Raw genomic sequence first — 20,694 nt, 5'->3', positions numbered from 1 at the left:
AGTCCATAGCCACTCAATGTCAAGTGGCAGAACTAGAGTCTGAGATAATATGGCAGTCGGCTATTAAGCTGGACTCTCTGCCTCTTCAGAATGGCTGAGTGAGGTCCTGATGGATGGGAGGAGGTGGGCAAGGAAGGAGTAAGTTAATTTCTGTGGTGAAGAGAAGATATCCCAGGCAAGGGCATGGTATGAACTGGGAAGTGGATGTGTCAGAATCAAGATTGATAAGGTCACTGTGGTTCTTAACACCAGCGGCCCCAGGACCCTGTTCCCCATAGGTTATGATTCATTGGATTTGGGCTGGTCTAGGGCTTTGAGATCCACTGACCTAAAACATCAGGAGATAGTTTGGAGCCAAATGCATAAGGCCATTATAATATCCAGAGAAGAGATTTTTTAAAAATTTAGGTAGGTAATAGGGAATCTTTGAAGATTCTTGATTAGCAGTTTAACATACTAATAATTAACCCTGAAATACTAGAAAAAAGGCTAGATCTTAGTTTTGTTATTATGAATTGAACTCTGAGCTTCTCTATCTAGGGATAAGGATCCACTTTCATAGCCTTTCTCTTAAATTACATCACTTTCATAAGAAATAGAATTGATTGTATTTTTATTCCACAAAGCTGTTCACAGAAAACCTCCTCTTCCCTCTCCTAGCTGAAAGAAGTCTTTATCATACAAATAAATACAGTGAATGGCCACTTAGCTCCCAAAGCCTTGTACTTTACCCCAGGCCTCCATTTTGTAAATGTGAACCAAAAATCCACAATCAGAAATGGAAATATGTCAAATAGAAAGGAGCACTAATTAACAGCCAAACCAGGAAATAAACCCTTAACATTAGATGTGGAGGGCACAGAGAAATTCTGAGACAGGACAACTAAAGGTAGGCTTACGTCTCAGCCACAGATGCCCCAAGACCATAGGGGACAACTTCCTAAACAGCTTCTTGTTTTTAGTAATTTGGAAAAGAGGTCAGTGGAGTTCATGTTGCTTGGCTTCCACAGAGATCTTAGGTACAAAGTGATTGACAATAGATCTATCCAAATTGCTCCTTTGTTTCCTTTTTTTTTTTTTCATTCATTCATATGGAATTTTCCCTGTGCTAGATACCCTAGTAGATGCTGGGAACTCAAAGATGTAAAGATAGCCACACCTATGCAGGGATAAATTAGTGAAGTTCAGGACCACTGGACCATCAGCACCTAACTAGGAAGGGTTGGGGCTGCTTAGGCTGCATGTGGGTGATGACCATGTTAGGAATGTTTGAAAAAAATGGCTCTTTGGATCTCAACCCAGACTTGTCTAATAATGCGGGGAGCCTGGGCATGTGTACTTCTGAAACACTTCGGAGATAATTCTGAGGTCTTAGATAAAGACTATAGAGCATTGTAGTCCACTGGGGCTTGTTTCTTCCTTAAATATAAGTTTCTTTGGGGGACCTTTGGCATAGGTAGACCTTTTGTTTTCTTCATTGAATATCCTTATGTTGCAAAGTTGCGTGGTGATAGTTGTTTGCCTTACGGGCAAATGTACCCATGCTCATGTGTGCACACAGTAGTTCTGTCTCATTATTTCTCCTGGCAGGACTTGAGTTTGTTTTTTTATTTGGGAGAAGAGCATTTAACATGAAATCTACCCTTTGAACAAATTTTTAACTCTAATACATAGTGCTGTACAGCATATCTCTAAAACTTTTCCTGTAATTTAAACTTTGGCCCATTGAACAATTCCCTATCTCTTTCTACCCCCACCCCCTGGCATCCAGCTTTCTATTGCTTCCGTGAATTTGACTCAGATACCGCCTATAAGTATTTGCTCTTTTGTGACTCGCTTATATTAGCATGTCCTCAAGGTTTATTCAAGTACTCTTTAAAAAGAATTTTCTTTTTAAAGACTGAGTAATATTACATTGTATGTATATACTGCATTTTCTTTACACACCTGTTGATGGACATTTAAGTTGTCTCTACTGGTGTGAATGTTGCAGTGAGCCTGGGGGTACAAATTTCTTTTCACTATTCTGATTTCAGTTCTTTGCATAAATAACCAGAAGTAGGATTGCTGTGTCATATGATAGTTCTATTTTTAATTTTTGAGGCACCTTCACATTGTTTTCCACAGTGGCTACACCAGTTTACATTCCTGCCGACAGTGCACAATGGTTCTAATTTCTCTACATCCCTTGCCAACATGTATCTCTCTCTTTTTTTTAATAACAGCCATCCAAACAGGTGTAAGGCACTATCTCATTGTGGTTTTGATTTGCATTTTTCCAATGATCATTTGTATGTCATCTTTGGAGAAATGTCTAAGTCCTTTGTCCATTTTTTAATTGGGTTATTTATTTGCTATTGAATTCTAGGAGTTCCTGTGTAGTTTAGATAATAATCCCGTATCTGATACATGGTTTGTAAATATTTTCTCCCATTCCATAGGTTACCTGCTGTTGATTATGCCCTTTGCTGAGCAGAAGGTTTATAGATAGATGTCTGTTTTTGCTTCTGTGGCTATGCTCTGGTGGCTGTCATATCTGAAAAATCATTGCCAAGACCAATATCAGAAAGCTTTTTCCGTGTGTGTGTGTGTGTGTGTGTGTGTGTGTGTGTGTTTTAGGAGTTCTACAATTTCAGGTGTTACATTCAAGTGTTTAATCCATTGAGCTGATTTTTATGTTTGGTGTAAGACAGGGGTCCAGTTTCATTCTTTTGCATGTGGATAATCCAGTTTTTCAAACACCATGTGTTGAAGAGTCTACCCTTCCCCCATTGTGAATTCTCAGCACTTTTACTGAAGATTTGACCACACATTGTATGGAATTATTTCTGGGTTCTCTATTCTGTTCCAGGGTGTGACTTTTCTATCCTTTGTTATCCAGCAGGCCATTCAGTGAGTTTACCGTGCTTTTCATCTATTTTTATTTTTGTGGGTGACTGAGAACTTCCGCATTTTAAAGCCTCCTGGATGGTTGATGACAGCAGATAATTTGAGTTTGAAGTAATAATTACAAGGTGTTGTTATATTTCAGGTCTATCATATGCAAGTCACACAGTTGGTTTCACACCACCAACTTCACTGACTAGAGCCGGAATGTCTTATTACAATTCCCCAGGTCTTCATGTGCAGCATATGGGAGCGTCCCACGGTATCACAGTAAGTATCCACGGGGTGGGAAGCAGCACTTTGCTGCAGATGGAGATAGCAACTGGTCCTCCTTAGGGTACCAGGATTGATGCCCTTAGACGATAGCCTTTTTTCTCCCCCTCCGTCAGTTCCCCTTAGAAACTATAGGCTACCTAATAGTTTTATACTGAATTCTGGTGTTGACACTGAAATCCATCCCTAAAGCAAAATTTCAACTTCACTTTCTTTGAAAAGTCGCCCTTGTGAAACGTAATTTGAACTCTGGCCAATGCCTTGATTGAATTCTGGCCAGCTCCTTGCCATAACAAATTATTGTTAGTTGCCGTAATGTCTAAAATATTTATTGTCTGCACCTTCACAGTTCACTTACCCTCAATATTATTCCTGAAATTAGACTTGTTTCTAGTTTTACTCAGAACTTTTTCTCTTGCAATTAGAAGGAATCTTAAGTGCGTCTGGTTCAAACCTTACTCCGGGGACTTTTTTTTTCTTTAGAACTTGTTATTTAGTCACTGATAGAGCAATTAGAAATGTAGTTGAATAGGAAATATATCAGAATAGGACAGCATTGAAGGTGTCCCAATTAGGGGATCTTTAAAATAAGAAATTATTCTATAAAAGCATGGAGGATCTTTCTGATACTGTTCTGCTGGTTTGATGGGCTTTGTGTAAAAGCAGAAACTTTTTGGTTAATCTTTAGTTTTCAAGATATTGAAAACTTTTTTTAGTGATAGAAGGAACTTGGGACAGATTTAAGGGGTGGATGTGACAACTGTTTTAAGGGACAGATTTAAGGGGAGGATGTGACCGCTATGTTTTAATTTTAGGACTATCATTTAAGAGGCACAAGTCCAGTATTTTGGTCAATGCAAGTTCCATAGTAATTTTGCTTTTTCACAGGTGTAGGTACAAACTCGCCCTTGTTTAGGTTTTCATTACTAGTTTAGAAACTGATAGGGATGGACCAGGAAATCCCTGGCTTCTCCTCTTCGGTTGTCAGGTTTTCACTGGCCTCAGCTCCGAGGCAGACTGTGTTAGCAATGAGCTGTCTGTACCCAAACTGACCACCTGTCCCTGTCCTTTCTGCAGAGGCCTTCACCGCGGAGAAGCAACAGTCCTGACAAATTCAAACGGCCCACACCGCCGCCGTCTCCAAACACACAGACCCCGGTCCAGCCACCACCGCCGCCTCCTCCGCCACCTGTGCAGCCCACAGTCCCCTCGGCAGCCGCCACGCCGTCCGCCCCCTCACCACACTCGGTGCACCCCTCCTCCCAGCCTTAATGCATGTGCTTAGTCTGAATCTCATCTTGGGACTCATCCGGTGGAGCCGTCTACTCAATGCCAAAGGCTTCCTTCCCTGGCCTATTTGGATCTGACTTATTTGCACTGAGGTTATCTAGGCTTCACTATTAATTGTGTTGTAAATGTTTGTCAGAAGCGCAGCCAGTGTTGTGGGTTACAACACTAAACAGATGACTTTTTCCATCAGTGTTTTACTTGAATCGACATGTATGTCCATTCCCTGGCTGGAACAGTTGCTGTTCAGTATCTGGTAATTCAGCAGCAGTGTGCAGTTCTTTGCTTGGCCCCAGAGCTTCATTTTCCTGGCTTTTAGGTTTGTAAAATAAAAAGGGATATCTTTTTTATATTTTTTTTTCCATGAATTTGCAGAAAATGACTGAGCTGTTATTACCATTCCCCCATTATAGTGGTGTTTACTAAACGTCCCGATAATTTAGCACTACAATTCAGACTTTTTGAAAATCTAGCTTTCAGTGTAGAATGGAAAGTTAGATGGATCAGTGCCCAAGACAGTATACTGTTTAATAGAGCTTTCTACAGATACACTTTTTATAGGTTATTTTCGGTATATATTAGCATCCATGCCTCTTGTAAAACAGATAGCCAAAAAGTGACAGATCACATGGCTGTACCTTTCCCACCTACATGGGATGGATAAATATTGTACATTAGTGTGATTCTTCCTGTATTCTTAATGTTAATCTACCCCAACTTGCCCCCTCTAATGTTAATCCATAAATGTCCTCCCACAATGGTTGCGATGGCTGATTAGAACGTGCTATTTGATTTCTGCTACAGAAGGCAATGTGATTATAACATAAAGCTATTTTTCCTTTCCATTCTTTGTGTTCCCTTATGATAGAGTTTGAACAAATATTTTAAAGGTGCAAAATTTTTAGAAGATATTATTTGAAATGAACATTAGAGGAATATCTTGGCATAATGGCCACACAGTACATTATTGCTTGGCAGAAAGGAGACGAGGTGTAGGGGAAAGTAGCACATTAGTCTCGGTGACTGCTTATTTCGTCCAGTGTAAGCAAGTGCAGTGTGTACAAAGAAGCATATTCTGAATACATTATTCCCATTCATTCAGCACAAATAAATTGTTTGGTTTCACTTGGAAGTGGACCACTGTGAGTCACTCTTAATACTTGCAACATCTTTATTTTTGCTTTTCAGCAGTTACTGTTCTGTACTTTGGTAGTAAAGTGATTTTTCCCGCCTGTGTTTGCATATTTATATATGCCGTGGACGAAAATAACTCACTAGAGAATGTATATTTTATGATGAGAATGTGTATCTGTTGGATATAATCAGAGGACTGAAAGTTAATTTATCAGTAATTTTTAAGAGTCCAGGTTTTGTGACAACCATCTCTAATAGCTAGCTCTTTATTGAACGCACTCCTAAAAATAAGGAACCATGACATTGTAGATATTTAATATTGTACAATATAGAAACCTCCATTTTTGCCTTTGAATGCATATTTAAGAGTTACAGAAAGAAAAAGGTCTTGTTGGATAATAGTGTTTGACTAGCATTGTAAGAACTCGAGAGTAAAAGCAACAATAGGATTTTTCACCTCTTCTTGCTTCCACACCCCCAAACTGAGAACGTCACTCCTTGGTTGTTTGGAAGAAATCGTACGTCTATATGAATTTTATTTATAATGTGTGTGTAATATACATAATCATAGTACAGTTCTCAAACAGGGGGAGGAGTTTGATATATTATTGAGGCTTTAGATATTTCATATGATCAGACTGGGTCAGATCAAACCCGGAATTTCACCAACAGCTCCCTGTCCCTCCTGGTACATTGCCATTCTGAGGCACCCTGAGAGTAGGCAAGCAAAACTTGCCTTCATGGTATAGTTCCTGGTTTTTCTGATAGGAGAAATATGGTATATGTTTACAAGAATCTTGTACAAGTTTATAGATTTCAGTGCTGTTGGATAGTGTCTTGCACTCAAACAAGAAAGTGCATAATGTAATAATGACCTTCCCTCTACTTCCTCTCAATTTAGTTACCTCCTGAAAGCACAAATGTCAAAACATTGCCGTATGGTGAACGACAAAGCACTTGGAGTAAGCAAGAAGTTCCTGATAAATGCCTTTTAAAGACAAGGTTCTTGACATTCAGACTTCTGCCGAAATGTAGTGCTAGGTCCCCTAGACTAGTCATTACGTTTTCAAATAAAACACAGCTCCTTCAAACAGCACGTTTCTGACATAAATTCAGCTTCCTCTTCCTGCAGACATTCAGAATTCATAGAACAAACACTACTATTTTGAATTTATGCTCTTTCATGTCCTTTTAAAATGTTTTATGACCCCCGCATGGAGCCTGTCACATTTGGGCAGTACCTGCTCAGGCAATTGCTTGGCAGTTGTTTAGCAACCAGGGACCCATCAGGTTCAGACCCCAAGCCCATAGAGGCAAGAGCCCCCTTCCCCATGGAAAGCTGACCTACCTCAGCCATTTCTTATGGGGGCCGAACATGGTTACTGCCATTCCTGTTGCCCACTCGCCCAGAGTCACCCTGGACTGACTCCCTGAAGGCCTTTGTAAAAACAGTAGTCACCCAAAGGCAGGCAGGAGCCAATAGTAGCTGCAGTAGCTTCATTTTGCTGTCTTGCTGACAGAGACCCTTGGCTACCACTGTGCTGCTAATAAGATAAGTACTTTGTTGCCAGATTACCATGCCTTTTACACGAAACCGGATTACCTAATAACTGACACCTCTCTGGTCTCTGAACTGCTTTCTCTCAAAAGCATGCTGGCTTTCTAGACAGAATTCCAGAAATCGGGCAGATGGTGCAAGTATTTAAGATTTCTTTTACCTTGCTCCTTGGTTAATTGAAAGGAGTTTGAAATTCTGAGCTCCTGAGATACCACAACCATGGAATGAATGTGTGACCAGAATGTGGCTTTGACACCAAGTGCTACTGTCCCTTTATAATTGGCTTCTGATTTGACCAGAAATAATTGATAATGTGAAGTTTTGTTAACTGTTCAGTTGTAGGAAAATAGAACATGTATCCCCCTTTGTTAGGTAGACTCAGAATTTTCCTGCCCAAAGCCTTGCTTGTAGAGGGTGCCCAGTAAGATGAGAAAAAACATACTAACTTCTGCTTTGAGAACTCAATATTTTTATCTTAATCAGTACAGAAGAAATATTTCTGTGTAATTTGATCTTCTGTCTAGTACTTGTCTTGTAGGTAACCAACACTGAAAACTTTGTAGTGATGACTACCAAAGAAATACATAGTAAAACAACCTTTTATTTCCAAATTATTAAAGAGCCAGCCATTGACGCTGCTACATGAGTTCCATGCTCAAGAGCCATTGTAAGAGATTAAGGGGTTTTTAGGTTTTTGTTTTGTTTCTATTTTCTTTTTTTTTATTTTTTGATAAAACATACACACACAGCTGTTAGCATAAAATTATGGGGAGCATTATTCAGAATGCTCAGCAGTTGTGTTTAACTGCCAAGGCCCAGTTGCCTCTCATTAGGCGATTGGAGGAATCCTATGTTTGTGGCAGTGTGTGAGCTGTGTGTGTGCACGTGTGCGTGTGTGCGTTCATGCCTTAACTCGGGTTATTGCTCAACTTTAGTTCAGGACTTAGTCTGCACCGTCATCTAGATTGTATTGTACATCTCGATCTGAACTTTACCCTGGCAAAAACGAAGTTGCAGGCACAACAGTTAAAGAATGTGTTCCTCAGGAAGAGGATGTGGTCAGGTTCACCCTGAGGCTTCTTTGGACTTTATTCGGAACTGAGCATGGAAAGCAAAAGTGGGCTGTCAAACTGCAAGACATCCATAGGGAAGAGAGGGGAGCCAAGTGCTGGCGTGTCTTTTGCCTCTGCATATCTGTGCACACTGTATGTTCATGATAGCTTGTCTACAACTTGACTAGGTTGGAGTTCTGTAATAGTGGCAATCTTGACATTCTTGGTCAGAGTTTAGAGAGATGTAAGACTTCCAATTAATGTCTTATTTACTTTATGTTGATTAGTCTTTGATACATGTGCTGAATCAGAAACCTAAATAAAGATAATTTTTTAAAATGTAACTCTTGATCCTTAAACCTTATTTCTTTATGGTCTTCTAAGTCAGAAAATGAACATTGTTTCCCTGTTGCTTCTCATATAATACTAAAGACTACCTTAGAAAGTAAACAAGAGGACACAAGAGGGGCTGGTTACCTAGATATGATGAGTTTTTGAAAATTCATTGGGCTATATGCTTATGATTTGTGCATTGTTCTTTATTATATTTCAATTTTAAAACCATAAACTTAGGGGATTTGAAAAAAAGCCACTCTCAATTCCCAAAATATTACATATAAACAAACTCAATTCCCAAAATGTTACTATAAACAAATGCATTTTTTTCAGGCTTTGGACATTATATTTGGTTTATTAGCTTTTCTCACAATTTTAAATCCATCTGTATGGTTTCCTCTTCCTACTTTATAGGAAGCATGGCTTTCGAATCAACTAGATTTGAGTACTAGTTTTTTTACTAAACCAGTTACTTAACCTCTCTGGGACTCAAGTTCCTTACCTGTGAAACAAGGATCTATAACTTGCTAAAATGAGAAAATTCAGATGAAAGCCTTTAGTACAGTTCCTCACACACAATAAAGCACAAGACAAGTCATTTCCACATCCATTCGCTTAGGAAGAAACTTAGAATGACTATTTGGGGAGATTTGTGTACGAGTTTGGGTGGGGAGTGGGGTGATGGCCCATCGGTTGCATGTGGTAAGGCCCCAGCAGACTGAGTCCACATTCGGAGGGACAAGCACAGTACCTGGCAGGATCCTGTCTCAGGAGCATTGTCTTCCAGAACCCAGCTGTGATTCCATTTTAGGAGTTCAAACTGTTTACACCGAGGCCCCTTTCTATTTGAAAGTGCTAAATAAATTTTGAGTGAGTCTTGACTCTCTAGTTAAACAAGATTCCATGTTAACTATTAGTTAATAGAATGACTTTTTAATGGAGTTAATCATGTAAATTGAAATGACCAAAAACTCAAGATGCTTCTCTACTCTTGGCAGCTAGATTTTAGTTGTAACTTAGTGAAAATGTTGACCAGGAAATTACCCAGGATGTCTGAGTTTAGGCCTTTGTTTCCTCTGCCAGCTTTGGTTTTCTAATCTGTAATGGAGCTAGCCATTCTGATTTCAGGTAGGGTTTGAAGAAAACAGGATTTACACAAAAGGCATTAACAAGAAGGTCAAGTTTTAATCTGCATGTGCATTTTTCCCTTAAATGCCTTTTAGAGGATGTGTGTTCACATGTTTCTTCTAAAATTGGAACACTAGGTTTAGAAAACTTTGTGTTTATGTAAAACTAAATCTGGGTTCTTGTTTTAACATAGGCTGTTTAGTTTTCTATTTAAAATTTGAAATACAGTTATATTCAATCACTTATGTCTAATTTATGCCCAAACTTTTAAACAGTCCCTTTAGAAATAGAGGAAGAAATCAGTTCACGGTCAGTAATGGTTTGTGTCTGATGTTTATATTGACATGAGAAATATAATTTTTGTCCTTTAAATCGTTCTGTTCTCTTACATATCACCCTAATTCCATGCTACATTAAACTCTATACCCTACTAATGACAGTGCAACTTTCAAGATTACTAATTATTTGAAAAAGAGATCTTAGTAATTGATTTTAAAATTTCTCATTTGATAAACAGAAAGTCCGACCCAGCCCGGAAGTGCAATGTGAAAGAATTAATAGTCGAGGTGAAAATAGCTATTATAAACATTCTCCATGTGTTCAAGAAGGCAGAGGGAAGCACAAGCATATGAGAAAAATGGAAAGTATGAAAAAAATTGAACTTCTAAGGATGAAAAATGCAATATCTTAAAACACTTGCTTGAAGTCTTTATGGATTTAGGTTTGTGCTCTTCCAATGTTCCTAAAGGACTATAAAAAAGCAGCTCCTGAAACTCAACTTAAGTCTAGTTTACTAACTTTTCTCCACGTGCTCCCTCCCATCCCCTGGGGATAATAGCTCTGCCTGAATGGAACAACTATGGGGAAATTATTAACCTTGGGAACTGACTTGCTACACCTATTAGGCACTTTAATGTCTGGCATGAAGACTCAAGGTGTAATGAAATGTAGCCAGGTAGAAAGTGTCCAATGAATTCAAGTTTGGTATGAGTCAGTTTTCTGAGCTTGTTTCCTCACCTACAAAATCGGAATGAGAATGGGGTCATTAGGACTCAGTGAACAAACATCATAGTGTCATTAGGATCCAATGATGCAGATTTTTAAACTTTATAGAGTATTGGGTTCTTTGATTGTAACTTCTTTATTTCCAATATAATTTCATTCATTCTCCAAATATTTTTAAAACACAAATTATGCCAGCCCTTGTGTACAATACTGGGAATGTGGTGGAAGGCAGGAATGCTCCAGTTCCCTCCCTTTTGGAGCTTAGAGTCTACAAGTCTGTGGAAACAGTGCAAGAGGATCCCTCAGCATTAAGAGAGGAAAGGTCCAAGAAGACCCCCTGAGGAACTGATCTTTAAGCAGATTGTTGAACAGGTGGGAATTAGGTGAAGAGTGTGAGGGACAGAGGGGACAGCATGTACAAAATCTGGAGGTAAGAGCATCGATCCGAGTGATGACTGGGTTCCCTGAAAACAGACTGAGACAAGGACTTGGTGCAGGAAGCTTATTTGAGAGGGGATTCCGGGAAGTAGAATGAGAACGTGGAGAAAGTGAAACCAGTGAAAGTGGTGTTGATGAGCCTGTCATCGTTGTGGGCAACTGGAGCACAGTCCCAGGGTGGGTCTCCCCAAGGAAGAATTTAGAAGGGGACTCAGAATTATCCCCCCAGATGACAGAGATGCTGGGCTTGGATCCATCTATTGGTGGAAGGTGCCTATGGGGAGAATAGGCCCCACATTTGGATTTTTTGAATTGCTCATGAGGCTTCCTTGAAAGCCTGAGGCAGCAAAGCCAAGAGTAGCCACCCCAAGTTAGATGAGGGTTGCTGGCAAGGTACATAGTGTCTGGCGAAATCAGGGCGACAAGGGCGTGTCATGCACTGCCCCAGGTCTGCTACAGGTGGGTGGCCTGGGCGCTAGATACCTCTCATCGTCATTAAATTGTTGTGCCTGAAGTATTCATTTAAAAAAATTTCCTCCAAAGGTGGAAAAAAATGTAACGTTTTATTTTCCTTTTTTCCCCTCCCCAAGCTTTATTGAAGAAATAATTGACATATAAAAGTAACGATTTGATATACGTACTATATACAGGGTATTGCAAAAAATATATATCCACAATTTTAATGATTATAAAGTGTATTTATTAGCATACAGTTCCCTTTCAGAGTTCACAGTAACTACATAAATGCACTTTTTATACATATCGCCTGTTTTTAAACTGATAACCATTCTGCTCTAGACATTGCTGGCAACGCGAAGCAACAGAATCACAAACATAAAGAATAATTTCATTTGGTATCTGGGCACACTCCTTTTCAATGGCTACTCGTAATTCATCAATGGTTTCAAGTTTTTTAGCATAAATGTTATTCTTGAGAAATCCCCAAAGGAAAAAGTCCAGTGGTGTGAGGTCTGATGAACGCGCAGGGTAATTACACGACCTCTTCGCCTGATCCATCTGTTCGGCAGGTTCTCATTAAGATAGACCCTTACGTCATGGTGGTAATGTGGAGGCACTCCATCTTGTTGGAAATAAAAGTCCTCATCATGAAAATCCTGATGAATACATGGCAAGGCTGGCTCCTGCAAGAAATTCAAGTAAGTGGCACCAGTTACAGTACCTGCAAGAAAGAAAGGGCCAATTAATTCACATGCGGGTAAGCCACACCACACCGTCAGTCTGTCTCTGCATTTCGCCTGCATTTTCATACTTCCAGTAGCACTTCAAAATAAGCTTTCTTTGTTCAAAACTTAATCTGGTTTCAGCCATTATTTCTCAACAGTTAAATCTAAAACAAAATAAATTCAGCAAGTTACCAGTTATTAAAGTGTGGATACATTTTTCTGCAACACCCATATTATAAAATGATTACCACAATGAAGTTAGTTAACAAATCCATCACCTCACACAGTTCCAGTTTATGAAAATTTGAAATAGTTTTTTATTTAAAATGGGGATTTTTATTTTTAAAAAATTAAGATTCTTAATTTCTCTTGAAAAATAAGATTGCAACAGGGCCTTGCCCCCTCAAGCAAGGTGGTCACTCTGCCCACCACACAAGTTATTAGAGTATGGTTCCTGCAGGCTTTGGAGTGTATGAATCCCTAGCACAAGGTACTTGTGGAATGAAGGAAGATGGACTTGGCTAGAGGTTGTGCATATGCATGAGAAAGAGAAAAGGGGGAAGGAGAAAGCTCTGAGAGATGAAAACTGAAGCTCCGTTTAGAGCAAGGCCTGACAGGAAGTTTCTGGCACAGGTCCAGCTAACAATAAGAAAGTGATATGTTGATTCCCTAAATTAGGTGATGGATACCTGGAAGTTTGTTACACTAGTCTCTACTTTTGTATGTTTTCCATTTTCATAATAAAATTTTCAGAAATGGAGAGGAGGGGATCAAGAGAAATTAAGAATGGAAAGGAAGAATGGACTCTTGAGAAAGAATGCTAGTTGCCACCACAGAAAATTCTCATTTTTGCAAGAAGGCAGCAGTATTATATACACCACCTTCCAAAAGGAGAAACACCATGGGAAGTTGTTCTCAACTGAGCCTAAGTTTATGGGTTTACAAGTTGTTGACTCTGGACAACGGGATTGGAGTGATTGATGTCCTGGTCAAGTTAAACAGGAGAATGTTCTCTTCTTTATTTTCTTTGTTCCCATATATTCATTTCCACAGATAATTGGACTAGTGTGCTCGGGGCCTCCCTTTCGCTTGGAAAAGGCCACTGACTGCAACTGTCCCTTAGAGTTCTGATTTTTCAGTTGAGATGTGATGTAGCTGTCATTATGTTTTGGGTTGACCTTATGGAACTTTGGGACCAAAAGAGGGTTAGGGCAAGTCCCAAAGAAGACACATCAGTCATGAGGCTTCTGCAGAAACAGTCTATACTTAAACAGGTGTGGAGTGAGACCCCCATTAGTACCCCTGAGTTAAAGCATGTGATTAGGGAGAGGAAATCATTGGGCTTTATTGTACTTCGACTTTTCAATCCCTGGAAATACAAGGTTCAATTTTGGGGTGCTTTTTAAGTTGCTGGGCTTTTCTCTGTGGTGGTTGTTATTGACTCCTGTATGTGCCTTCAGGTTACGCAATGCGCTACCAGGCTGAGAAGCACAACTGGGCAAACTCAAGGCAAGATGCAGAATAAGAGGTGAATCCCCTGTGGGTCTGGCTCTGAGGTGTGGTTCATGTCCTGTTTGACCAATTTCAGACCTTTGAGTAGCTTCTAACATGCTTGTCTCACTAGCAAGAACAGTAATTTTGTTTTATTATTTTTTTTTAAGAATAGTAATTTAAAAAAATTTTAATGGCTACATAAGAGTGAAAGCACATTTTTGATACTCAGAACTCCATCTCTAAAAGGATCATCACATATTTAATCTTGTCTATTGAACCAAATAGTTCAATAAAACTTAAAAAATGTAGGATGGGGTGAACTGCTAACATTTTCTACTCTCCTCCTAACTTCTTGATAAGGGTAAAATTCATTCATTTGATATAGTAGAGTCTAGGACACTGACAATTGAGCCATGGAACAAGCAAAAGTTTGATTAGATTCTCTTGGTACCCAGATTTCCAACCATCTCCCCTTCCTAATCTGAGGAACCCTCTCTGCAAATTCCATACCCTGATCTGAAAAGAGGTCTCTGATTTCCTTGGTCATAAAGAAAATAGTTCAGACTGGTGTGATTTACTGAGATGGGGATTATAAACACTTGGAGGGGAAAAGGAGTGATTTCATTTGTAAAGCAAATAAAAACCAAGTGATTATTTTTATATTACTTACTCTCTGACCCTGGCTGGTTTGGCTCAGTGGATTGAGCGTCGGCCTGCGAGCTAAGTGTCGCTGGTTCGATCTTCCAGTCAGGGCACATCAGAGAAGGAAAACTCTGACTCCAAAAAACCTCTGCTGCCTTGCGGCATACCTCTTCAGGGGAAAGGCTAAGGGAGTAAACCCCGACAGAAAATCCGGAGCCGGAGTCCCTAAGGCGGTTTGACGTTGTAGTCAACACCGGCAACTCCTGCGGCGCACCTGAAGCCAAGCTGTATTGACTCCGTCTTTCCCTTGGACCCTTCAGCTGCGAAGAGAGGGGGGGTCTGCTGCATGGGCAACAGCAGACCCTCCATATCACCCTGCCCAGGCTCTGTAGCTTCAGCTTCACTGGAGAGAACACTCCAGCGTCATCGCAAGATGTCGATTCAACACGGGAGGAGACAGATACCGTGTCACTCCCGAGTCGGACTGCACAGCCATTCTCGGCGGTGCAGATAGACTCTTAAGAAGCTACACCATCGTCTCTCGAGACGGACGGCTGCCGACCGACCGACCGACTTACTCTCTGTGTGCATTGGGAAAACAAGTGCCTTGAATTGACATTAAGATCCTTAATGGTTAAACAGTTTTATTACCTTTTAGACAAAGTGCGGGTTTATCCATGTTATTGACCCATTTTATGCATTGAGAGTTCCTCTAAAAGTAAGGGAAAAACCACCCACATTTCAAACTCAAAGGCAGGTTTGAGCTGAAATACCCATGAGCCTGCACCATGAGTTGCATTTTTCTTTGTTTTTGCATGATAAATGGGCTTGTTTGAGCCAATTTCTGTGTCTGAAGGAAAGTTTAGCCTGTATAGAAAGAGGATGCCAACACTCATCTCTCCTGTTAATCAGTTTCTACCAATTATACTTCTCCAAGATTCACCCTCTTGTCCAGTCTGGTTACTGGGAGACCAGAATAAACAGTTCATTTGATATTTAAAAATTTGATTAAAAAAAAATGGGTATCAAAGCACATTTCTGATACTCTGAACTCTAAAAGGATCATCACATATTTAATCTTGTCCATTGAACACAAATGGTTCAATAAAATGGAAAAAAAAATGCTTCATCACAAGAGGCTTTTTTTTTTTTTAGCTCCTTATGTATATTTTCAGAGGCTAGGTGAGAGGATGGGCACCGGGACCTAAGTGTTTGATTTCAGATACTGGCCCTGACACCGAGGTCCTCAGGTAAATTGCATCACCACTCAGAGTCCATTTTCTTGTCTTCCTCATAGAGTTGGGTGGAATAAATGTGTTTCTGTATATAAGTTCTTACAACAGGGACTTTGAGCATAGGGCAAGTTGAGCCCTCAATATAGGAGCGCTGTTATTACATATCCCTGCTTCCCATGGCTTTACAGCACCAGGGTTATTCTGATGATAGAGGTCAAATTAGCTCATCATATCTCTCAGTTTTTCTCTTTCATATTCACTTTCTGAAAACGCAATTTTACAAAAACACAATGACGTTCTTCACAACCGACATTTCTTTTTCTCGGCAATAGTGGTGTGTGAATGCTGTGTCTAAAAGGTGTCAGATCACCTTTCAGAATTTTTCTGAGTTTGATAGAAGTTCGTTTGGAGCAGTGTACTTCTGTGCTTGTTCTTATCAGGTTCCCACCTTGAAAATGTGATGACATGTCTGGCAGGCCTGAAAACAGGGCAGAACGCTCCTACCACTTGCCGGCATCTGTCACACAACCCCCTCAACTGGCCCAGAAACTGAAACTGGGCCAAAACCGAGCCGGATAGAACACAGACACGATGCAGCAGCTTGATAACCTCTCTTTGTCACTTCCTCCTTACTGTCCCCCACCGTGCCCAAGCCAGTCTCATCTCTTTAAAAATACTGGACTGATTAAGGACAGGAAGTTAATTTCCTGACAAATATTATCAAGGACTGCAGAGCAGTTCTTTGGGTGCATGTTGTTGGTTACCTTCACTTGGAAGAAACGTCCTGCGAGAAGCAAGTCTCCCTTCTTCAAACAACACGGCAGCCACCTGGGACCCTGTTCGTCCCACTAAGCGACAACAGGAACAGGCTCTCTCTCACCAGCAGTGTTGTTGAGGGATGTTTGGAGCCTGGAGTTTAAGGAACACTTCCTTCTGCCGCCCCAAGGGCACTTGGAGGGGCCATGCATTTGTGAGAGGGAATGTGTTGGTTCTTGAATGTTATTTGAGGATTTTGCTCATTTTTCTTATTAGCTTCATGGACTCTCTCATTCAACACACATTTATCAAGCCAGGTGCTACCTAAACAAACAAAAAAAACCAAAAACAAAAATGAAAAAAAAAAAAACAAACCTCAAACCAGCTTCTTGAAATGAAACTGGGGGAAAGGATACAGTACTTTAAAAACAGCTCAAATACATAATTCCATAGAGTGTTTTTCATTTCTTTGTTTTAAAACATGTTGAAGCCAATGGCCTTTTATTCATGCCCCCCACCAAGTATAGCCAGAGCAGAAACACCAGGGGCCCGGACTCTGGGTTACACCCTCCAAGTCCCCTGCCCTAGACCCGCTCCTGTGAGCCAGAAGCGTGTCAAGTGCTGCTGTGTGATGATCCCCTTGGGAAGGCCGAAGGGGGCCAAGAACCCTGCCCCAGACCCAGGCAGCAGCAGAACTCTCCTCCTGCTGGGAGGAAGGAAGGACTTGCCGCCACCACCATGGGGCTGGGGGGCTGGGGAAACTCCATGCAATCTTGGGCTGGAGGGAAATGAAGAAGGGAGCCTTCAGCATGGAGTCCTCAGAGGATGGGCCTGAGGAAAGGGGGTGTTTCTGAACCCCTGAGAAGGCAGGCACTAGGAAGGAGGGGAGGTCTTGGGGATCTCAGAGAATGTGGCAGCTCCTCTGGCACTTCCTCTTGCGCACCTGGAGGCCAGCTCAAGCGGCCCTCTGCACGCCTCCCGCACCCCTCCTTGGTCTTGGCTGAACACTCGAAGGAGCCAAAGGCACTGACACAGCACATCAGGTCCTGGCCTTCCTCGGATGGAACAGACTCCTGATTTACCTGGCCAGCTCTTTCCTGGTGTGCTGGTCTTGCCTCAGATCCTTCTTATTTCCCATGAGGATGACAGGTATGTTGGGGCAGAAGTGTTTCACCTCCAGAGTCCACTTGTCAGGAGTGTTTCCAAGGCTCTCTGGGCTGTCGATGAGAAGGATATCATTGTCGGGGTAAGAGAAAGGCTGGAGGTGATCACAGTCTTTCTGCCCTGCTGTGTCCCCAGGGCCGGCTGCAACAGCTTTCCGTCTACCTCCGAGTCTGATGTAGTTCTCAGAGGCAGTAGGGATGTACAGAGGCCTCTGGAGCTAGTCCTTGCTGGTGACAATGAGGAGGCAGGTCCTCCCACAGGCCCCTCCCCCACAATCGCCAGCTTCTTTAGGATCCCCCTCGCAGCCACCGTTAGCTGTGAGGCCGGTGCCCGAGGCAGAGATTCTGTTTTCCACTTCGTACACTCAGTGGCAGTGTTGGGCTGCAACACTTTTGGGAAGTTAAGACATAAACGCGAAAGGTCTGCCTCTGGTGTGAGAGGCAGAGTGTTCAAGTTTGTATAACACACGTTACATCAAAATGCATTGAATAAAAGGAATTTGCCAGTGTGAGGTGGCTTGAGGTAAGAAATGTTTATTTTTAGTGTGAATGTAACAGAACCTCTGGGCTACTTCAATTGAAACAGAACCCACGAGCTGTTTAGTTAGGGGCCCGATTGCCCACCGCCAGAATTATAACTCTGAATACCAGAGTTTGGTGAAAAGATAAAGAATTGTTTATTTACGCAAAGTCCTGCCTCCCCCTCCCAGACCTGGCCAGTCTTAGGAAAGTCAGAAACACCATTTCCCTACTTCCTAGACACAGTTCAGCTTTACCAGTAGCTGCCAATCACTCAATTCTGATTGGGGAGGTCCTTTCTGCGCTGTGGTGCCCTCCAGCTCTCAATGCAGAACCGCCTAGATTCTCAGCCTCCTTGTAAACTGCCTTCTTCCTGCAAACCGCATGGATCTCCTCTCCTTCTCAAAACCGCATGGTGAGAGCCTCTTCCTAAAGCAGCCTGGAGAGCTCCCTCCTCCAAGCCACGTGGAGGGAGCCCGCACTAAAATGTCCACAGCTGCTTATATATCTCTGACTGCGTCCTCTGACGCAGTGGGTGTAGCCACCAGTTCTGACCATTCACAGAACCCTACGCAGGCTCTGTAGGCTCTTTCCCTACCATCTCACGGTCCAAGACCCCTCCCATCTTCCTGGGCCTTGGAAGTTTCAAAGCAGATCTTTGTGCAACAAAGTTTCCAGCCACTAGCCCCAGGCACACAAAGGCATCCTGAAAGCTGCTTCCTTTTCCCTATCTCCCAGTCGCAAACTCTGGGGTTTGTTTTGGATTCCCCTGTTTCTGTAACATGAAAGGCCCTGGAATTTCAAGTCTTCCTCTCACCTACCTCAGTGCCTGAATTTTCCTTGTCGGTCCTCTTTATGGGTTAAGAGCTGTGATGTGAAAGGCAGATGTTTTATCCCTGAGAAGGCCCCATTTCTCTACTGCAATGGGGTGTGTTGGAAAGTGCAGAAACTGGGCACCTGGAGAGAGAGTTTCAAGTCTTCCTTGGCCACTTGCTCACTCACTATGGCCCTGGACCAGCTCCTCAGCACCTCTTGGCATTAAGAGTCTAGCTCTGTGCCTGATACATAGAAAGTGCTCACAAATTTCTTGTCTGGGCAGCACCTTGAATTTCTTGCAGTCTCTCACCACCCAATTCTAACCGACACTAAATCTTGCCAATTGTACCTGCTAAATGCTGCTTAATCCCGCTCATCCTCTTCACTCCTGCCCCAAGTCAGTTGACTCTTGGGCTGTTGTAGCAAATAGTTTCCAGCTGCTTTTCTGGCCTCAGGACCTGTTCACTAACCTCAACTCCATAAGCCTTTCTAAATGGAAGCTGGTTTCATGGCACCCCTGCTTAGAATAGAAACATCAGCCCCCATCTTGCCTATAGAATGAAGTCTTTATCATAATAAAATAGCAAGAACTTTTATAGTTCTTACTCTGTTCTTTTAAATATTCCCCACATGTTAACTCAATCCTTGGAACAACTTTATGTGAAGATGGCTGTTATGATCTGCAGTTTGCAGGTGAGGAAACAGGCATAAACTTGGTTGGAGTTAAGCTGCTCAGAAGGGATGAAACAGAATATTAAAGATTTTTATCTATTGCTGCTTCATATCAGTCTTATCTCTGGCCACTTCTGCCTTGTTCTTTATCCTCCAGCAATGCAAGCTACGTGCAGCTTACCCCACCTGTGTCCACTCCCCTCCTTCCCATCATTTTGCTCTTGTGAAGGGATCTCCCAGAATGCCTTTCCCTGCAGCTCCCTGGAAAATTTCTACCACTCCTCTTCATTTGGCCAGAGCATCACCTCCTTCATCAGCAAGTCTCCCCTGTGCTCTGTGCACACCTCCAAGTATCTGAGGGACTGCTCTATGTTGGGAATGGGACAGACAATGGGAACCAAGATCTAGACATGGTCCTTAGGATCTTATGTTCATTTGGGGAGAAGAGGCAAAAAAGCATTACAGAAAAGATAAGCAAAGGGTGTTTTGGGAGGACACCTGCAGGTCAAGGAATCCAGACTGGGATGTGGAAAAGCCCTCCCAGTAGTGTTGCAACTAGGAAGTCGTGGATAGACAACAATTTCCAGTGAGGAACTAGGGGAAGAAAAGTTTGCTAGACAGAAGGAATGGCATTGGCAAGCTCAGAGCCAAGACATGGTAGGCTTGGGGAAATTGTTGAATGTGCTATCTACTTATCTCTCCCATTTAGCTGAGTTCCTTAAGGAGGTCAAATCTATTCTGCCTGGTTCAAGGAGGTTTCACTAGACATCAGACTACAGCTCAAACACTGGAATCTCTGGGCCCCATCTCCCCATACATCAAGGGCCATGTTAGGAGAATGCTTAAGTCCTTTGGAATTTCTGAGATTTCCATGCATCACATAAAAAGCCAAGCAGAGGGCCTCGATCTCAGAGTTGCCTGAGAGTCCTGGGAGGCTTGGCTGGCAGACACATTGCTCTTTGTCACATGGCATTCCCAAATAAGCCCGCCTTCATAAGTTAAGACTGGGGAGTGGAGACTTGAACATATCTTTTTGAGAGATACAATTCAACCCACAATAGCTAATAAATGGTGAAGCTGTGGTCTGAACCACTCCCCAGTCATCTGCCTGGGGTG

General features: G+C 41.9%; 1 protein-coding gene and 1 pseudogene across 1 annotated transcript in view; one reads left to right on the top strand and one right to left on the bottom strand.

The window, feature by feature from the left end:
- CCDC6 (coiled-coil domain containing 6) overlaps window positions 1-5,678 on the top strand; it is a 104,996-nt gene extending 99,318 nt beyond the window's left edge. Inside the window, exons 8-9 of the mRNA XM_090278063.1 lie at window positions 3,032-3,156; window positions 4,237-5,678. Of these exons, the coding sequence (XP_090134189.1) occupies window positions 3,032-3,156; window positions 4,237-4,431 (320 nt within the window). The 3' untranslated portion in view covers window positions 4,432-5,678. The remainder of the gene's footprint in view (window positions 1-3,031; window positions 3,157-4,236) is intronic.
- Window positions 5,679-17,226: 11,548 nt separating this feature from the next.
- On the bottom strand, window positions 17,227-19,129 carry LOC150010112 (rho-related GTP-binding protein RhoC pseudogene; annotated as a pseudogene).
- Between the last annotated feature and the right edge of the window lie 1,565 nt (window positions 19,130-20,694).

Source organism: Furipterus horrens, unplaced genomic scaffold (assembly GCF_987537825.1).
Source record: "Furipterus horrens unplaced genomic scaffold, mFurHor1.1.pri manual_scaffold_5, whole genome shotgun sequence".
Taxonomy (NCBI): Eukaryota; Metazoa; Chordata; class Mammalia; order Chiroptera; family Furipteridae; genus Furipterus; species Furipterus horrens.
The sequence above is the reverse complement of the archived record's forward strand: the minus strand, read 5'-3'. Positions and strand labels throughout refer to the sequence as shown.